The sequence below is a fragment of the Pygocentrus nattereri genome, chromosome 3 (genome assembly GCF_015220715.1).
Source record: "Pygocentrus nattereri isolate fPygNat1 chromosome 3, fPygNat1.pri, whole genome shotgun sequence".
In the NCBI taxonomy this organism is placed as follows: domain Eukaryota; kingdom Metazoa; phylum Chordata; class Actinopteri; order Characiformes; family Serrasalmidae; genus Pygocentrus; species Pygocentrus nattereri.
The window spans coordinates 13736319-13750227 of record NC_051213.1 but is presented as its reverse complement, the minus strand read 5'-3'; the positions used below and the strand labels follow the sequence as shown (position 1 = coordinate 13750227).

Below are 13909 nucleotides of genomic sequence, written 5' to 3'. Positions count from 1 at the left end.
GCAAATAAAAATGTAATTATTCACCCATTTAGAAGTATAAAGGTTTTGTTTACTCACAGTTTTTGCAATTCCTGATGATCTCTTTTTTATATTTTATTTATAAAGTGACAGACAGGGTCAACTGTCAGGTTTGTGACCGTATTTATGTGTATGTGTGTGATTTGTCAGAGGTATCCTCAGCCACGTGGACAGAAAAAAAAGAAGGTAGTGAAGTATGGGATGGGTGGTATGATCGTGATGTTGCTCATCTGCATCGTCTGGTTCCCCCTGCTCTTCATGTCCTTGGTCAAATCAGTGGCCGGCGTTGTCAACAAACCTCTGGATGTGTCTGTCACCATCACTCTGGGAGGATTTCAGGTATATATTCTCATTAGACAATCCAGTGCTCTAAAGAACACTGCTCGGATTCAGGATCAGTGGATTGATTAAATTGGAAGAAAGTGGGAATGGTTGGGAATGAAATGTGATACACTGATGATTTACACTGCATTATCTGAACCTGTTCGTTGGCTGTAATGACCTGTTTGCTATGTTTTTCAGCCGATCTTCACGATGAGCGCTCAGCAGAATCAGCTGAAGGACATGACTGAAGGACAGTTCTTGGGGTTCATGAATTCATACAACTACATTCCAGTATGTTGGCACCTGATGCAGTTTACACTCATAGCATCCTCTGCTATCTCATTTCTTATGGCATCAAAAACTATACATGAGACACATAGATGCAATACATGGATCCTCTTTATTCTCTTCAGAGTGCAATGCAGTTCTTAGAGGCATACACAGCTGAGGATGTGACAGTGGCTGAGTTAGAGGGAAGTTCTAACTCACTGTGGACCATCAGCCCACCCAGCAGGAAGAACCTGATGGACGTACTAAGCAAAGAAGACCTATTTCCTGTTACCATGTCCTGGACTATCCAGAGGTAGTCTTCATAAAGTCTTTTGTGTTCTGAGAATTTGCTGTGAACCATTACTGAGCTCTCCCATGACTGACTAGGTATACCTGGTTGTGCCCTTGGGCAAGGCACTTAACGCCCCACTGCCTCAGGGGGCACTGGTCTGCAGGCGATGCTGTGCTGCTCCCCAGTTGGGCATAGTTAGGCAGCAAAATGACAAATTTCCCTTTTAGGACTGATAATGTACATAACATAATATTGTCCTGTAGTCTGTCCTCATACTGCAGCTGGTTTTGGAAGGCGTGGGCCGAACTTGCAAAATCTTATTTTCTATTTTTAGAATATTATTATTATTATTATTATTATTATTATTATTATAGTGACCATGATAAACATTTAAACTCAGTAGCATTTTAGCTGTATTTTACTTATACTGATTACCTTAAAGAAAACTTTCTCTCAGGCATGGTTAAGGACCGTAATTAAAAATAAATAAATAAACAAATAAAAAATAATTATTATTACTGTTGTTGTTGTTATTATAAGATGCTCTGTATTTTTCTACCTTTTAACTGACAGGAACCTCAGTCTTGGAGCAAAGGCTGAAGTTGCCATGGACAAGCATGTTACGTATCTGGACAGGAATACAAAACAGAAGTTAATATATTTGCTAAACGGAACAAGGAACGAGGCTGTGTAAGTAAAATGCAGAGCTCAATTCAACCAGCAATTCTACTCACATGCACAAAGGCATCTAATTTGTGTTGTATTTTGTTCACAGAGTAATAGAACAAGTCTTCCCCTGCTACATACGAGCACCCAGTGACTCCAATGCTAAACCTATTGATCAGCTTTATGGAGGTAAATACTACACATTTCTTGAATTTGACTGACATAAGAGTTAGAGCTGTCCACACTCTACAAGGAAAATGAGATACATTCTAGCAACAAAAAAAAAAAAGCCAAACACTGAGCAAATGTTTGAGCTTCTTACTGTCATTAGTGCTGATGAAGCTGCTCTGTGGGCCTAGATCTTTTTAAGACTCCCATTAGCTTTACAGAAGCTGTTAGGAGCATCTTAAAGTGACAGTACCTCAATACCACAACCTGCACTGATGGAAGAGATAAAACAAATACATTTCAGAGTTCATTTCATCGGGTACATCGTTTCAAACAATCAAAAGAAACCTCTTTTTAAAAAATTAGTTAGGCTTCTTACAGAAGACAAGGACTGAATGTCATATTACTTTTTACAACCAGTGATACTTATATGTATCTTCTGAGTTTGTATATGTAATGTTGATAATGGTTGTAAATTTAAAAACAGTTTTCTTTGGGGACTGTTATGCCTTGAAACACTGATGCTGAACACTCTCCCTCTCCACCATGAATAGATGTTATCTCCAAACTGTCATTAAATAAATAAATAAATAAATAAATAAATAAATACAAAACTTTCTGTGAAGTAGCTCTTTAAGGTGACATGCTTCTGTTCTATTCTATTCATCTAAATGCACTGAAGAACATTTTTAAATCATTTTAGAGAAAGTTGAATATCCAGAAAACGTCAAATATAAAACTGACTGAGTTCCCTGCATATCTGGGCAACATCCCTGCACATCTGTCCTCCTTCATCTCAGTATGGAAAAGTCTAGAAAACTGAATGGTGCATTAACTCGCTGTGCTAATTAGTGAGGTTTTTTGCTTTTGAGTCATTCTGAACTAAAATGAAGAGAACAAAAAGGTTTTCTAGTTTTAATTATGTAGTTTTAATCAGCTTTAAGATGACATAACATGACAGACACCTTGTTTTCCATTCTTTCGTTTCTCTCCACAGGTGTCCATAGAAGCCCATTTTCACCACTGAAAATGTATAATCATGACAATGAGAAAGTTTCCCATAATAATGACTTAGAATCTCATAATTATGACTTGCTGTCTAATAATAATGACATCCTGTCTCATAATTATGACTATCTCATAATTGACATTGCATCTCATAATTATGACTTGCCATCTAATATTAATGACATCTTATCCTAGATTCCATCTCAATCATGATTAAATATGGCATAATTATGACTAAGCAGCTCATAGTAATAACTTATGTCATAATTATGATTTTTTTTCTAATTATTATGAGATCTGAAGTCATAATTATGGGTAAACCTTCTCATTATTGTGAAATAGTAAGTTATTATTATGAGATTCTATATGGTCTTTTTTGTGGGTGGAAATGCTTCACTTTTCATTTCATTTTGAGTCTGTTTTCTGCGTCACGCAACTGATTTACAGAGCACAACAAAACCCTTTTTCAGTGCATCTGGCATTCGTGCTTTGAAAAGATCAACCATGTGGCTCTGTTTTCCTCATTGCAGAGGACGGTTATGAGGACATCCTTTTGGACCTGGAGCGAACCAACAACAGCAGCGGTGAAATCCAAGAGTGGTGGATTGTCGACCAGTCGCCAGAGGAAAAGACTAACATGAGATGCAGGGCGAGGGAGGGGCAGAAGAAGGAGGCTGGACTGCAGCTGTATGTCTTCAGTGATAAAGTTAGTCCTCCCAGTTTGAGCTTCCTCGCTGGCTATGGGTAAGAGGGATTAAGAGATTATGTTGTCAAAGATCTGATGTTTTTGAATCACAGTAATTTGAGTGCAAACTATCATCCTTGAGAAACAGAACTTGATAACACTTATTTGAAGGCTACCTGCACAGAAACGTCATAGCACATGTGTAAGCATTAAAAATCAGATTTAGTAATTATGTACCTCAATTCAATTTTTGCACTTTAAAATTAAATCGACAGACATTTGTCTGTTGTAAATAATCATGCACAAGTAATACAACTAATAAAATAAGAGCCTAATGTAGAACACCATTTACTGTAGAAATGGTAAATCTTTATAATGTAAGTGAAAAATAACATATTACCTACATATTCTTCCTAATGTGGTGAAAAAATACAATCATGCACTAGAACAGAAATAATCTTGGCAAATTATTACTTGAGGAAAGGCAGAAATCCCTTTTCTCTATTTCTACATCAATAACATCCATCCATCCATCCATTTACTAAGCCGCTTCTCCGACAGGGTCGCGGGACACCAATAACAAATGTACAAAATTATGTGCTTTTAAATGGACTCTCACTGGGGTGGTACCTTCAAGAACACATCAGTTCCTTTAGTCAGGGAACATAATTTTACCATAATACATTGAAATTAGTACTGATGCCACACACCCCATCTCATTCTCCAGGGTTTTATTTTATTGTTGATTTAAAACTTTAGGCTACAAAAAGGTACAAGTACATACTTTCCACTGGGAAAAACTTAAGATACACAACTAGACCTTAAAACCACCGTTGTACCTTTTAGGAATCATTTACATTGTTTGTACTTTGATAAACAAGAAATGTACCTGCGCAGATGTTTTATTTCTAACAGTGTACACATCAGCAGAAAATGTACTGTGATTTTTTGTTATGAATGCAACAAATGTGCATCAGTTCTTAAAACATCTTGTATCACTGGCATAAATTCTTTATAAATACTCAAGTATCACCTCATAAACATATTCAATGAAAGTGTTAGAACGCCCCTGTGTAAGTAGATTCATATAACGGGTTATCCAGAATTTCTTTTTTTTTTTAAATGCACTGGGACTTTTTCATGCAAGTTGATCATTTTGTATGATGTAGTGAACTATGCAAGAAATCATTAGTAGACTGAAACATTCTGATTTCACTGATGTGAACTTAACAAGTTGTCCCCACCGTTCTACCTTGCAGCATAATGGGTCTGTATGCCTCTGTGGTACTGGTGATCGGAAAGTTTGTGCGTGAATTCTTCAGCGGAATCTCACACTCCATCATGTTCGAGGAGCTGCCCTGTGTGGACCGCATCCTCAAACTGTGCACAGACATTTTCCTCGTCCGAGAGACTGGAGAGCTGGAGTTGGAGGAAGACCTGTACGCTAAGCTCATCTTCCTCTACCGCTCACCTGAGACCATGATCAAATGGACCAGGGAGAAGACTAAATGAGCCACAGAAGCTTACACGGAACAAGAAGGCGGTGAGAGAGGACGGACACAGCTGCCGAAGCTGCAGTGCAGAAGAGCATGTCCACATATTCAGTGCGTTTGTAAGCTTGTGAATAAGAAAAGGCCCCACTGCCTTCAGCAATGTGACATGCAGGCGTAGCTGTTCAACAGTATATGTACGTTATGTACTAACCTGAACCTGAAAAGCCAGTGGATTAAGAGTGTAGCAGCTGCCAGGGACTTGAATGAGAGAGGCTGGCTTCAGGGCTCAGCTGTGTACTCTACTGCCCCCTATCTGCTAGAAGCCTCTGAGATGAAATGCATTGATCCACGGGTTGTGCAATATGCTGTCCTAGTAGCTGGCTGTAAAGACACGCAGTGGAAGAAAAGGCACAGCAACTGACAGACACTAGCCACTTTTGACTTGAGACAAAATGATTTTCCTGATTCTGGAAGTGCTTGGGTTCTTCAAAAGATTAAGAGTGTGACATTCCACACAGGATTATGGTCTATGTTTGCTTAATGTTGTAGATTGTGCAGAGAGCCAATACAAAAGAACCAGAGGACGGCTTTCTCAAAAAAAAAAGACTGTCATCCTGTCAAAGCAGCATTCAAAGTTTGTTCTTCCACACAGGCCAGAAAATAGCCACAGCATGGAAAATTGGGTTCTTCTCTACTGTTAGGGAATGCTCTGCAGAATTGGATGTAATTTAATGATCTAAGCATAAAGCACATTTTGGAAATCAACAGCATGTTGTCTGTGTTAATAATTGTGTCCACCAATGACTAGTAATAATTAACAATAATCCCGTCATAAGATGGGAAAGGGATCATTCCTAGAAAAGACATACATGCAGACAAACATGAATATTTTAGGTAAGGTTTTTGTTTTATGGTAGAATTTTGTTAGGGCCAAGAAAGTGTTGCAAACTTTTAGTGGATATATTGATTACAGCTGCTACATGTTGGACCATCTGCATGCAATTCAGAAACTTATAACAAGAACAGAATTTTTTCATTATGGAACATCGGGTGCATACATCACAGAGCACAGGTCATGGGAAATACAGCATGAGAGATATTTACAAAATATTCATCTTAATCAACATTCTCCAATCCTACCAAATTAAGTCCTTGTAAATCTACTTCAAATAGAATTTGTTCCCTGAAATTTCAATGTGCATTTAAAAAAAAAAAAAAAAAAAAAAACACTACAGAAGGCATATCAGAGTACAGCCAGTAATGTTAAGGCATTTCATGCACTTTTGCATATCATGTAGCTATTTAAGAAGGTTTTTGATATAGCCTGTGGTTTCAAAATAAATTATGAATGTAATTAATAGGTTATTTTGCAATAATACTTCATGCATTTCCTTTCACTACTTCTACTTTAAATTTTCAGGCACGGGTGTATCTGAAGTATAAAGTAAACTAGTACTAAGATTTGAAACTTCTTTACACCTGAAAGTGAATACATGACAAATTACTGTGTCTTATATCTTTGTACACATTCAATTTGCTTAGAAGGTTAAATAAATCTAATAATCATGAAATCATGACAAATTGATGTAAATCAAGCTTCCTCACACATTTCACCAAAATCAACAATACAGGTCCCATTAAATAAGAGCCTTCGGATTTAGTCTGTAACAACTGCATAACATCTTCAAACACTATAGCAGTGCCATTATAAAGTATACGTAAGAATCTCATTTTAAATAGAGAACAGAACTTCAGTTTGGATCCTATATATGTGTACATGATACATAGTTTAATATCATTATGAATACTTACATCCAGATAACAGCATAATATGTCTTTAAACTATGATCCTGTAGGATCATTTCTTTAATCATTTATTATGTTTACAGCCACACCAACCTTTCCTGGCCAATTTTAAGTCAGGAAAATGATGTCAAAAGTGTATGACAACTGAAAATCATCACTGTGATGACTAAATACAGCAAAATCATGCTTATGCCTAGGCTAAATGTTCCTAGGCTGAAGGCATTAGGTATGGCCATGTTCGGTGCTAGTATTTGGTAAGGCAGTTCAGCCATGCTAAGGAATGGAGAATGTGCCCTCCAGTAAGTGGGGGAAAAAGGCGCAGAGTAAAAGCCGTCCTTGCTGACCTACAACCAGATCCCCATACTGAAAACCTTAAAGCTTCAATCAAGTATTGCAATGCCTGGAACGCTAGTTTTTTTATGCTGTAGCGACTGAGGCATTCAATTAACACCAATGCTAAATGCTACAGGACAGTTCAGTCCTTCCACACCACACCCATTACATTTGCCCTCAGAGCTAATTCTGGGATGGCTTCAGTATCACTGGCAATTTTTGACTTAGCTTTAAAGGTAAATAAAAAGGCATAAATAAAAAGACATGTTTACAACAGCTGATGTACAGTACTGGAAAATATCTTCCTGGGGCTGAGGAAGGACACTGGTCTGGGGTCAGCAATCAAAGCAATTAACAGAGTCCTCCTGCATAATCATCCTCCTCTTCCTCAGGCCCAGCAGCCCCACCATTAACTCCTCCATCTCCAGGAGCAGCAACAGCAGCCTTCTTCTTCTTTCCTCCTCCAGGCACACTCAAAGAGAGAGCCAGCTTAGCATACTGGAAACAATTAAGAAAGAACTTTAAGGTCTCGATTAGCAGATTTAGAAGCACAAACCTATAAGCAGGGATAGAACAGCTTAGGTATGGGTGCAACCGTCAGTTTTAACACTCATTATAAGACTTTTAAATGTGGGAGGATTTTGTGTTTAGGTAATACTAAATCTACATGAAATTTGACAGGGGGTAAGACCATGTACTGAAACATAGCAAATGCAGCTTTCTCAAACACCGGGACACTGGCACTAAAACACAGTGAACCTGGAGATCTATATATGATGTAATTACATTCAGGATACACTTTATGTACAAACCCTTCTAACGCAGATCACCATTTCTGATACCAGACATTGGCTAGAAGGGTATAAAACCCCCAGCACTGGGCTGTGGAGCAGAGGAACTGTGCTCTCTAAATTGATTAAGCTCCATACAATACCTCTGGGATGAGTGACATTTTTCATCCAGAACTAATCATCTAACATCAGTACCTGAGCTCACTAATGCTCTTGTGGCTGAATGCATTCAAATCCTTACAGCAATATGCTTTAAAAGAGCAGGTGTCTACTGTCTTTCTGACATATAGTGTATATTAGTGTGTAAAACAGATTTAGGAAAGGTATGTATATTGCCCGCCTATATCTATTTTATAGACTTAATCTACAAACCACTAGGTTTAAGTACAGTACAACAGGACAGTCAAGCAGGCAAGGTATTTGGAGTAGAGGGTTTACACTACAATTCTGTGCAAAGGAACATACATATTTGATAAATGTGGTTAAAAACAGAAATATTCAAGGAAGAGGTACTTAACAAAATACCATACCTGCCAGTCCCTTAAGAGATGAATCTGAAGAGGCATGGCAGCAGATGAAGAAACACTGAAGAAATTCAGCAACTTTACCTTACTTCACATAATTATATCCCTGATGACAAACTTGGACATCTGCCTCAAATATTAAGCCCAAAACTATATCCTATTCACCACACAGGACATGACTGTGGGAGTCTACAAAACCAACTAGTTAGTTTCTGCCATTAATAGTGCAATATCCAGAGCACTGTTACAGTGCATGGCAATAGACATGGAATACTCATGATGCACTGTGTGAAACTGTGTTTCTCGGTTTCTTATTGTCTGATAGAGAAGCAAACCCATGTAACATTAGCACACAAATTGTTTCCTGTATTACAAAGTCATTTAATTATGAATCAACAGATTTTGAAAGCTACAGAGATAGAGCTAGCTGCAGTCATGGCATTTACGAGCTACTGATGAATAGTAAATATAACTTTAGAACTTTAGCATGAAAAACTTTCAGCAGCCCATTATTACATAAGAGACTTTGTCAACGTATATGGTCAAACAGTTTTTGGTCATATAATTACAAATATGTTTTTGTTGTCAGACCCTCAGTTTAAAGACAGCAAAGATATATAGGCTCTGGATTCAAACTGGGAATTGCTGAGGCAACATTAGTCAATGGAGTTGAGAATAAAGAACTTACATCATTGTCCATGTATCTGAACAGCGGTGAGTTACACACAAGGGACACCTGGTCTTCGTCTTGCTGGTCATAGCCCTGTAAAAGCTGCTCCAAGGCAACACAGTCCTCACTCCCACTGAACCCTGGGATACTGTAGCTCTCCCGAACACACTTGTCAGCTGCAACAAAATCTCCTCTGTGTAGGTGGACCAGCACCTGTGCAATAGTTTTCTGAACAAAAGAGAACAAAAGAAATGACACATCATGATACACTTAATCAAATTACCATTTGACTAAACTGAGAGGTACCTTAAAACATGTTGGATAATTTTCTATGTCTCTATACATGTTCTTCTCCTTCTGGAGTGACACTGCTGCTTCATCAAACCTTCGGGGAAAAAGAGAAACTCTTTAAGTAGTGCAAAAACAAACATTACATAGCCCATAGTCTCATACACTTAAAAGGGGGCAAGCATTACTTCTTTTGTCTGACAAGAAGTCGGGATGATTTGCCAAGCAGCTCCACAGCCTGTCGCAATCGTTCCTCATTCTGAAAAAGAATATACTTCATGACACAGTGGCCACTGCAGTAGAGGCCAAATACAACCCAAAAACTAGCAGGAGTGGTGCTGTTACACAGCAAAGTTAGTTTCTTGCCAGATAATATCTATGCACTCACCTCAAACACTGATGCGGCTCTCTGATAGAGATCCACTGCTTTGGATAAATCCACGGGTTCTATCAATCTGCCAATTATAGTTATAACTATTACTTTGAAAGTTTCAAATATCAAAAAGCGGTAAAGCATTTTACATGCACTGTAAAAAAAAACCCTCAATAACCTATACAATGTATTATTATTTATCTGGCCATATTTAATAAAAACTGAGGTTAATTTGAACCCTGAATTGGCATGTTTTTCAACCACTTACTTTCCTGCTCTGTCAAGAGCCATGGCAGCAGTATCTGGTGTACCATTCTCTACATACATCATACTGGCTTTCTCTATGTACTGAACTGCCTCTGGTAGCCTCTGCATGTCCTGCATAAGAAAAAGACAAATTGCATAACAGTAATCTTCGCTCGCATTTGGTTATATTTCCAAAGAGCTAACAGTAGAGCTTGTCTAATGCCAAAAAAAAAGTCAACAGCTTGTAGGGACAGTTAATTATCACTAAGTCCATCCATCCATCCATCCATCCATTTTCTAAACCGCTTCTCCGTCAGGGTCGCGGGGGGTGCTGGAGCCTATCCCAGCAGTCATTGGGCGGAAGGCAGAATACACCCTGGACAGGTCACCAGTCCATCGCAGGGCAGACAGACAGACACAGACAGTCTCACACACTCACACCTAGGGGCAATTTAGCACGTCCAATCGACCTGACTGCATGTCTTTGGACTGTGGGAGGAAACCGGAGAACCCGGAGGAAACCCACGCATCATCACCCAGTGATCACCAGTTATCACCAAGTCACACAGAATAAAAGTCCTCTCCAATTCAATTCATACTGCTGTACACTTCAGAAAAACAATTACTGCACCAGTGGTAGTACTATAATATTGGTTTAACAATGTGTACATAAAACAAGCTTTCAATGAACTTTCTAAATTAATTTTTGTCACACTCTCTCACCTTCAGCATCATACCCGCTTGTTCGAGAGCTCTGTAAAGAAAACTTATCAGGTTAGTATGGACTGCTCATTGAAGTACACTAAATTATAGTAATACTGCATCAGGAATACTCACTTTGCAGCATGGAAAAGTCTGTAGCACGACTTAAGGTGAAACAGCTTGCATCAATGCAATGTATTTAAGATAAGACTCAGCTTTTACCAAGGTACACAATTTGTCCAGAAGTTTGTAGACAACCGCTTAGCCAACATTTCTACTGAAATCAAGGGTATTAATAGGGATTTTGTTGTTGTTTTTTTACTGCTTGCTTGTTTTTTTACTTTAAAATATTTTAAAATCAGTGCAGCATATCAAATATGCTCTAAAAGGACCTCCATTACTGAATACATCATAAATACTATAGTTCTTGCTAAAGACTGATAAACCAATGTCCTGATCAGTTTGTAATCTCACTGTTACTGAGCTCCTTTTGTAGTGGACATGTTTGTGAGTGACTAGATAAGCATCAGTGTTGTACTGGACTCCTCTCCAGGGGATTGCAGGAGCAGCAGTGAACTGAAGCCAGTGATAAGAGAGGAAAAAAAAAGAGAATTTCAGAACTTTATTCAAATGATAAGCTAATTTTCATGAACCGTATTAAGAGAAGAATTACAGGAAGAAAACTGCCAGCAACCACGAAGAACAGCGTCAATTATATAATAATATGTGCCTTATCAATACGTATCCTAAATGTATTCTGAATATGTTACTTTTTATGCACTGTAATGAAACATGTTACCGAATACATTTAGGACAGTGTGTTCAGTATTCAGTCATGACTACTTTCTTTTGGAAATTTTTGCCCAACTCAGGCAAGAATAAATGTACCCTGAAGCAGCTGACTTCACTAATTAGGAGGGGTGTGTGGAAACTCCTGGATGTACATGGTGGCTCACATTTTTCAGCCACTGCTACTACAGGAAGGCAGTAAGAAGAGAAAGGATACGATCTGTTGTTGGTGTGGGCCTCAGCCTCCTGCAGGTAAGCATCTTTCGCCTCTTCAAGTTGTTTGGCGTTTTTGAAAGCAACAGCTGAAAGTCACCAAAGACGTATCTTACATTTACATGCAAGACAAACACACCGCATCTCCAGCCACCCTACACATCCACAAACATAAACTATTCAATCCAAGATGGTCCCTTGACTTTTAACGTTACCTGCTTTCGCATATTCCGACGCAGCGCTGTCATAATCCGGCTTCCACTTCATAAAACTTGTCTTTAGGCTGAAAAAATAACGGAATGGTGTCAATAACAGCTGCTGTATTCTGTAGGTTAGTTAGCGTTAACGTGGTTATTTCTCTTCGCTAAAATAGATCCGCATTGCTGTGCCGAGCCGAGATATGCTGTGTTTTGTATTTTGACTCGCTATCGTGGTAAAACGTGGAATGTAAGAACGACTGGTGTCAGTGCCTGTGTGCTGATGTACTGACTGAAATATTAAACTTTCAACTGTCATTTCTCAGTGAAAAGCGACCGCATTTCCCCAATGTTATGATAAATGTCACCAACTAGCCAGGTAGCTAGTTAGCTAACCTAGCTAACGCTAGCTAACTTGTTTGCTCATGTTATGGTGTCAGCTTAGCTAACGTAAACCGAGGCCGGCAAAACTTACTATTTTTCAGCCTTGGCGATGTGCTCATGGGCTTCATTTATCTTCTGAGCCATGTTTCGGGCTCTTTTAGGCTTACGTGGTTAAACGGCTGTAATGTTTGGTAGTGGTACAGGAGGCTGGCTGGCTGGCTGGCTTTGTTGTTGCGGTGTTCAGTGCCGGGTCGGTAGGTTAACTCGTCCTCTCTGTGGTCTCTGCTGCTGTCGGAGCTCCGAGCTGCCGCCTAGTGTACAGTACAGCCGGAGTCATTTAAAGGGCCCATTAGCGGGAAAAACACGCTTTTGCAAAATATGTATCATCATTTAGGAAAAGTTTTATTTCTGGCATAAATGTAAACATATGTATTAAGTACACAAATACACTGACTGGCCACTTTTTTCGGTACATCTCCTTCTTTCTATACTTACAATTACAGACCCTGCAGACTTTGCTACCCCCCTTCACCCTCTTCTTCAATGGTCAGGACCCCCTCAGGACCACCACAGAGCAGGTATAATCTATGGGGTGGATCATTCTCAGCATTAACACTGACATCGTGGTGGTGGTGTGTTAATGTGTACTGGTGCGAATGGATCAGACACAGCAGTGCTGCTGGAGTTCTTAAAACACCTCAGTGTCACTGCTGGACTGAGTATAGTCCACCAACCAAAAATGCCCAGCCAATATCCTGTGGCCACTGATGAAGAATTAGAGGATGACCAGCACAAACTGTGCAGCAGCAGAGCTATCGTCTCTGACTTTACATCTGCAAGGTGGACTGACAAGGTATGAGTGTCTAATGGAGTGGACAGTGAGTGGACACAGTGTTTAAAAACTCCAGCAGCACTGCTGTGTATGATCCATTCGTACCAGTGCAACACAGTGTTATTGCATTGCTGAAAATGATCTACCATCCAAATAATACCTGGTCATGCGGGGGTCCTGACCACTGAAGAACAGGGTAAAAGGGGGCTAACAAAGTAAGCAGAGAAACAGATGGACTACAGTCTTTAACTGTAGAACTACAAAGTGCACCTATATTGTACGTACAGCTGATAAAATGGACAATGAGCATTGAAACAGGGAGGTGTACTTAATGAATGCCGTGTCCATGTATGTATATACACAGAATATATGTACTAGGTACTAAGACATCATATATATTGAGATATTTTATATTGCTTATATTTTGGATATTAAGAAATGCAGTCTCTATCCAAAAATAAATAAATCTATTTTTTTTAGTTATTTCATTTTCATTCATCATTTGATTCATAACAGCAGCACCTTTACATTGTGTGAAAAATTCATGATGAATGGACCAATAGAAATGCTCCAAACTTGGAATAAAATCTCTTTACATGATTTAATACTGCTGAAGATAATTTCTAGTGATTAACAAAGGGAGTATTTCACAAAACAGGATTTTGGTAGTAAACTGGATAACCAGCCCAACTCCATCATAGGAAAGAACTTTGCTCCTACTGGACACACTGGCTGAAGGTTTGGCTAACTGGCTAAACCTCTTACTCCAAAATACTACTCTGTACTAATTAGCCTAGACTTGGGTGATATCTGGAGTGATTTCTGCTTCTTTAGTTT

The 13909-nt window shown here is 38.9% G+C and overlaps 2 protein-coding genes across 3 annotated transcripts in view; one reads left to right on the top strand and one right to left on the bottom strand.

Moving 5' to 3' along the window:
- Nucleotides 1-5689, top strand: part of LOC108431241 (piezo-type mechanosensitive ion channel component 2) — a 143376-nt gene extending 137687 nt beyond the window's left edge. Inside the window, exons 46-52 of one of the 2 annotated variants that reach the window (XM_017704263.2) lie at nucleotides 169-357; nucleotides 541-633; nucleotides 756-925; nucleotides 1478-1594; nucleotides 1680-1759; nucleotides 3277-3490; nucleotides 4691-5689. In XM_017704263.2, the coding sequence (XP_017559752.1) occupies nucleotides 169-357; nucleotides 541-633; nucleotides 756-925; nucleotides 1478-1594; nucleotides 1680-1759; nucleotides 3277-3490; nucleotides 4691-4943 (1116 nt within the window). In that variant the 3' untranslated portion in view covers nucleotides 4944-5689. The remainder of the gene's footprint in view (nucleotides 1-168; nucleotides 358-540; nucleotides 634-755; nucleotides 926-1477; nucleotides 1595-1679; nucleotides 1760-3276; nucleotides 3491-4690) is intronic. The other variant, XM_037536789.1, reaches the window with a different exon arrangement.
- Nucleotides 5690-5812: 123 nt separating this feature from the next.
- On the bottom strand, nucleotides 5813-12530 carry napga (N-ethylmaleimide-sensitive factor attachment protein, gamma a). The gene is made up of 11 exons (XM_017704274.2): nucleotides 12332-12530; nucleotides 11875-11942; nucleotides 11664-11748; nucleotides 10793-10810; nucleotides 10679-10709; nucleotides 9978-10087; nucleotides 9725-9791; nucleotides 9525-9595; nucleotides 9355-9433; nucleotides 9067-9276; nucleotides 5813-7561 (listed from the first exon to the last, which is right to left on the bottom strand). Exons 1-11 carry the CDS (start codon nucleotides 12382-12384, stop codon nucleotides 7415-7417), a joined length of 939 nt encoding a protein of 312 aa, XP_017559763.1. The 5' UTR covers nucleotides 12385-12530; the 3' UTR covers nucleotides 5813-7414.
- Nucleotides 12531-13909: the final 1379 nt, after the last annotated feature.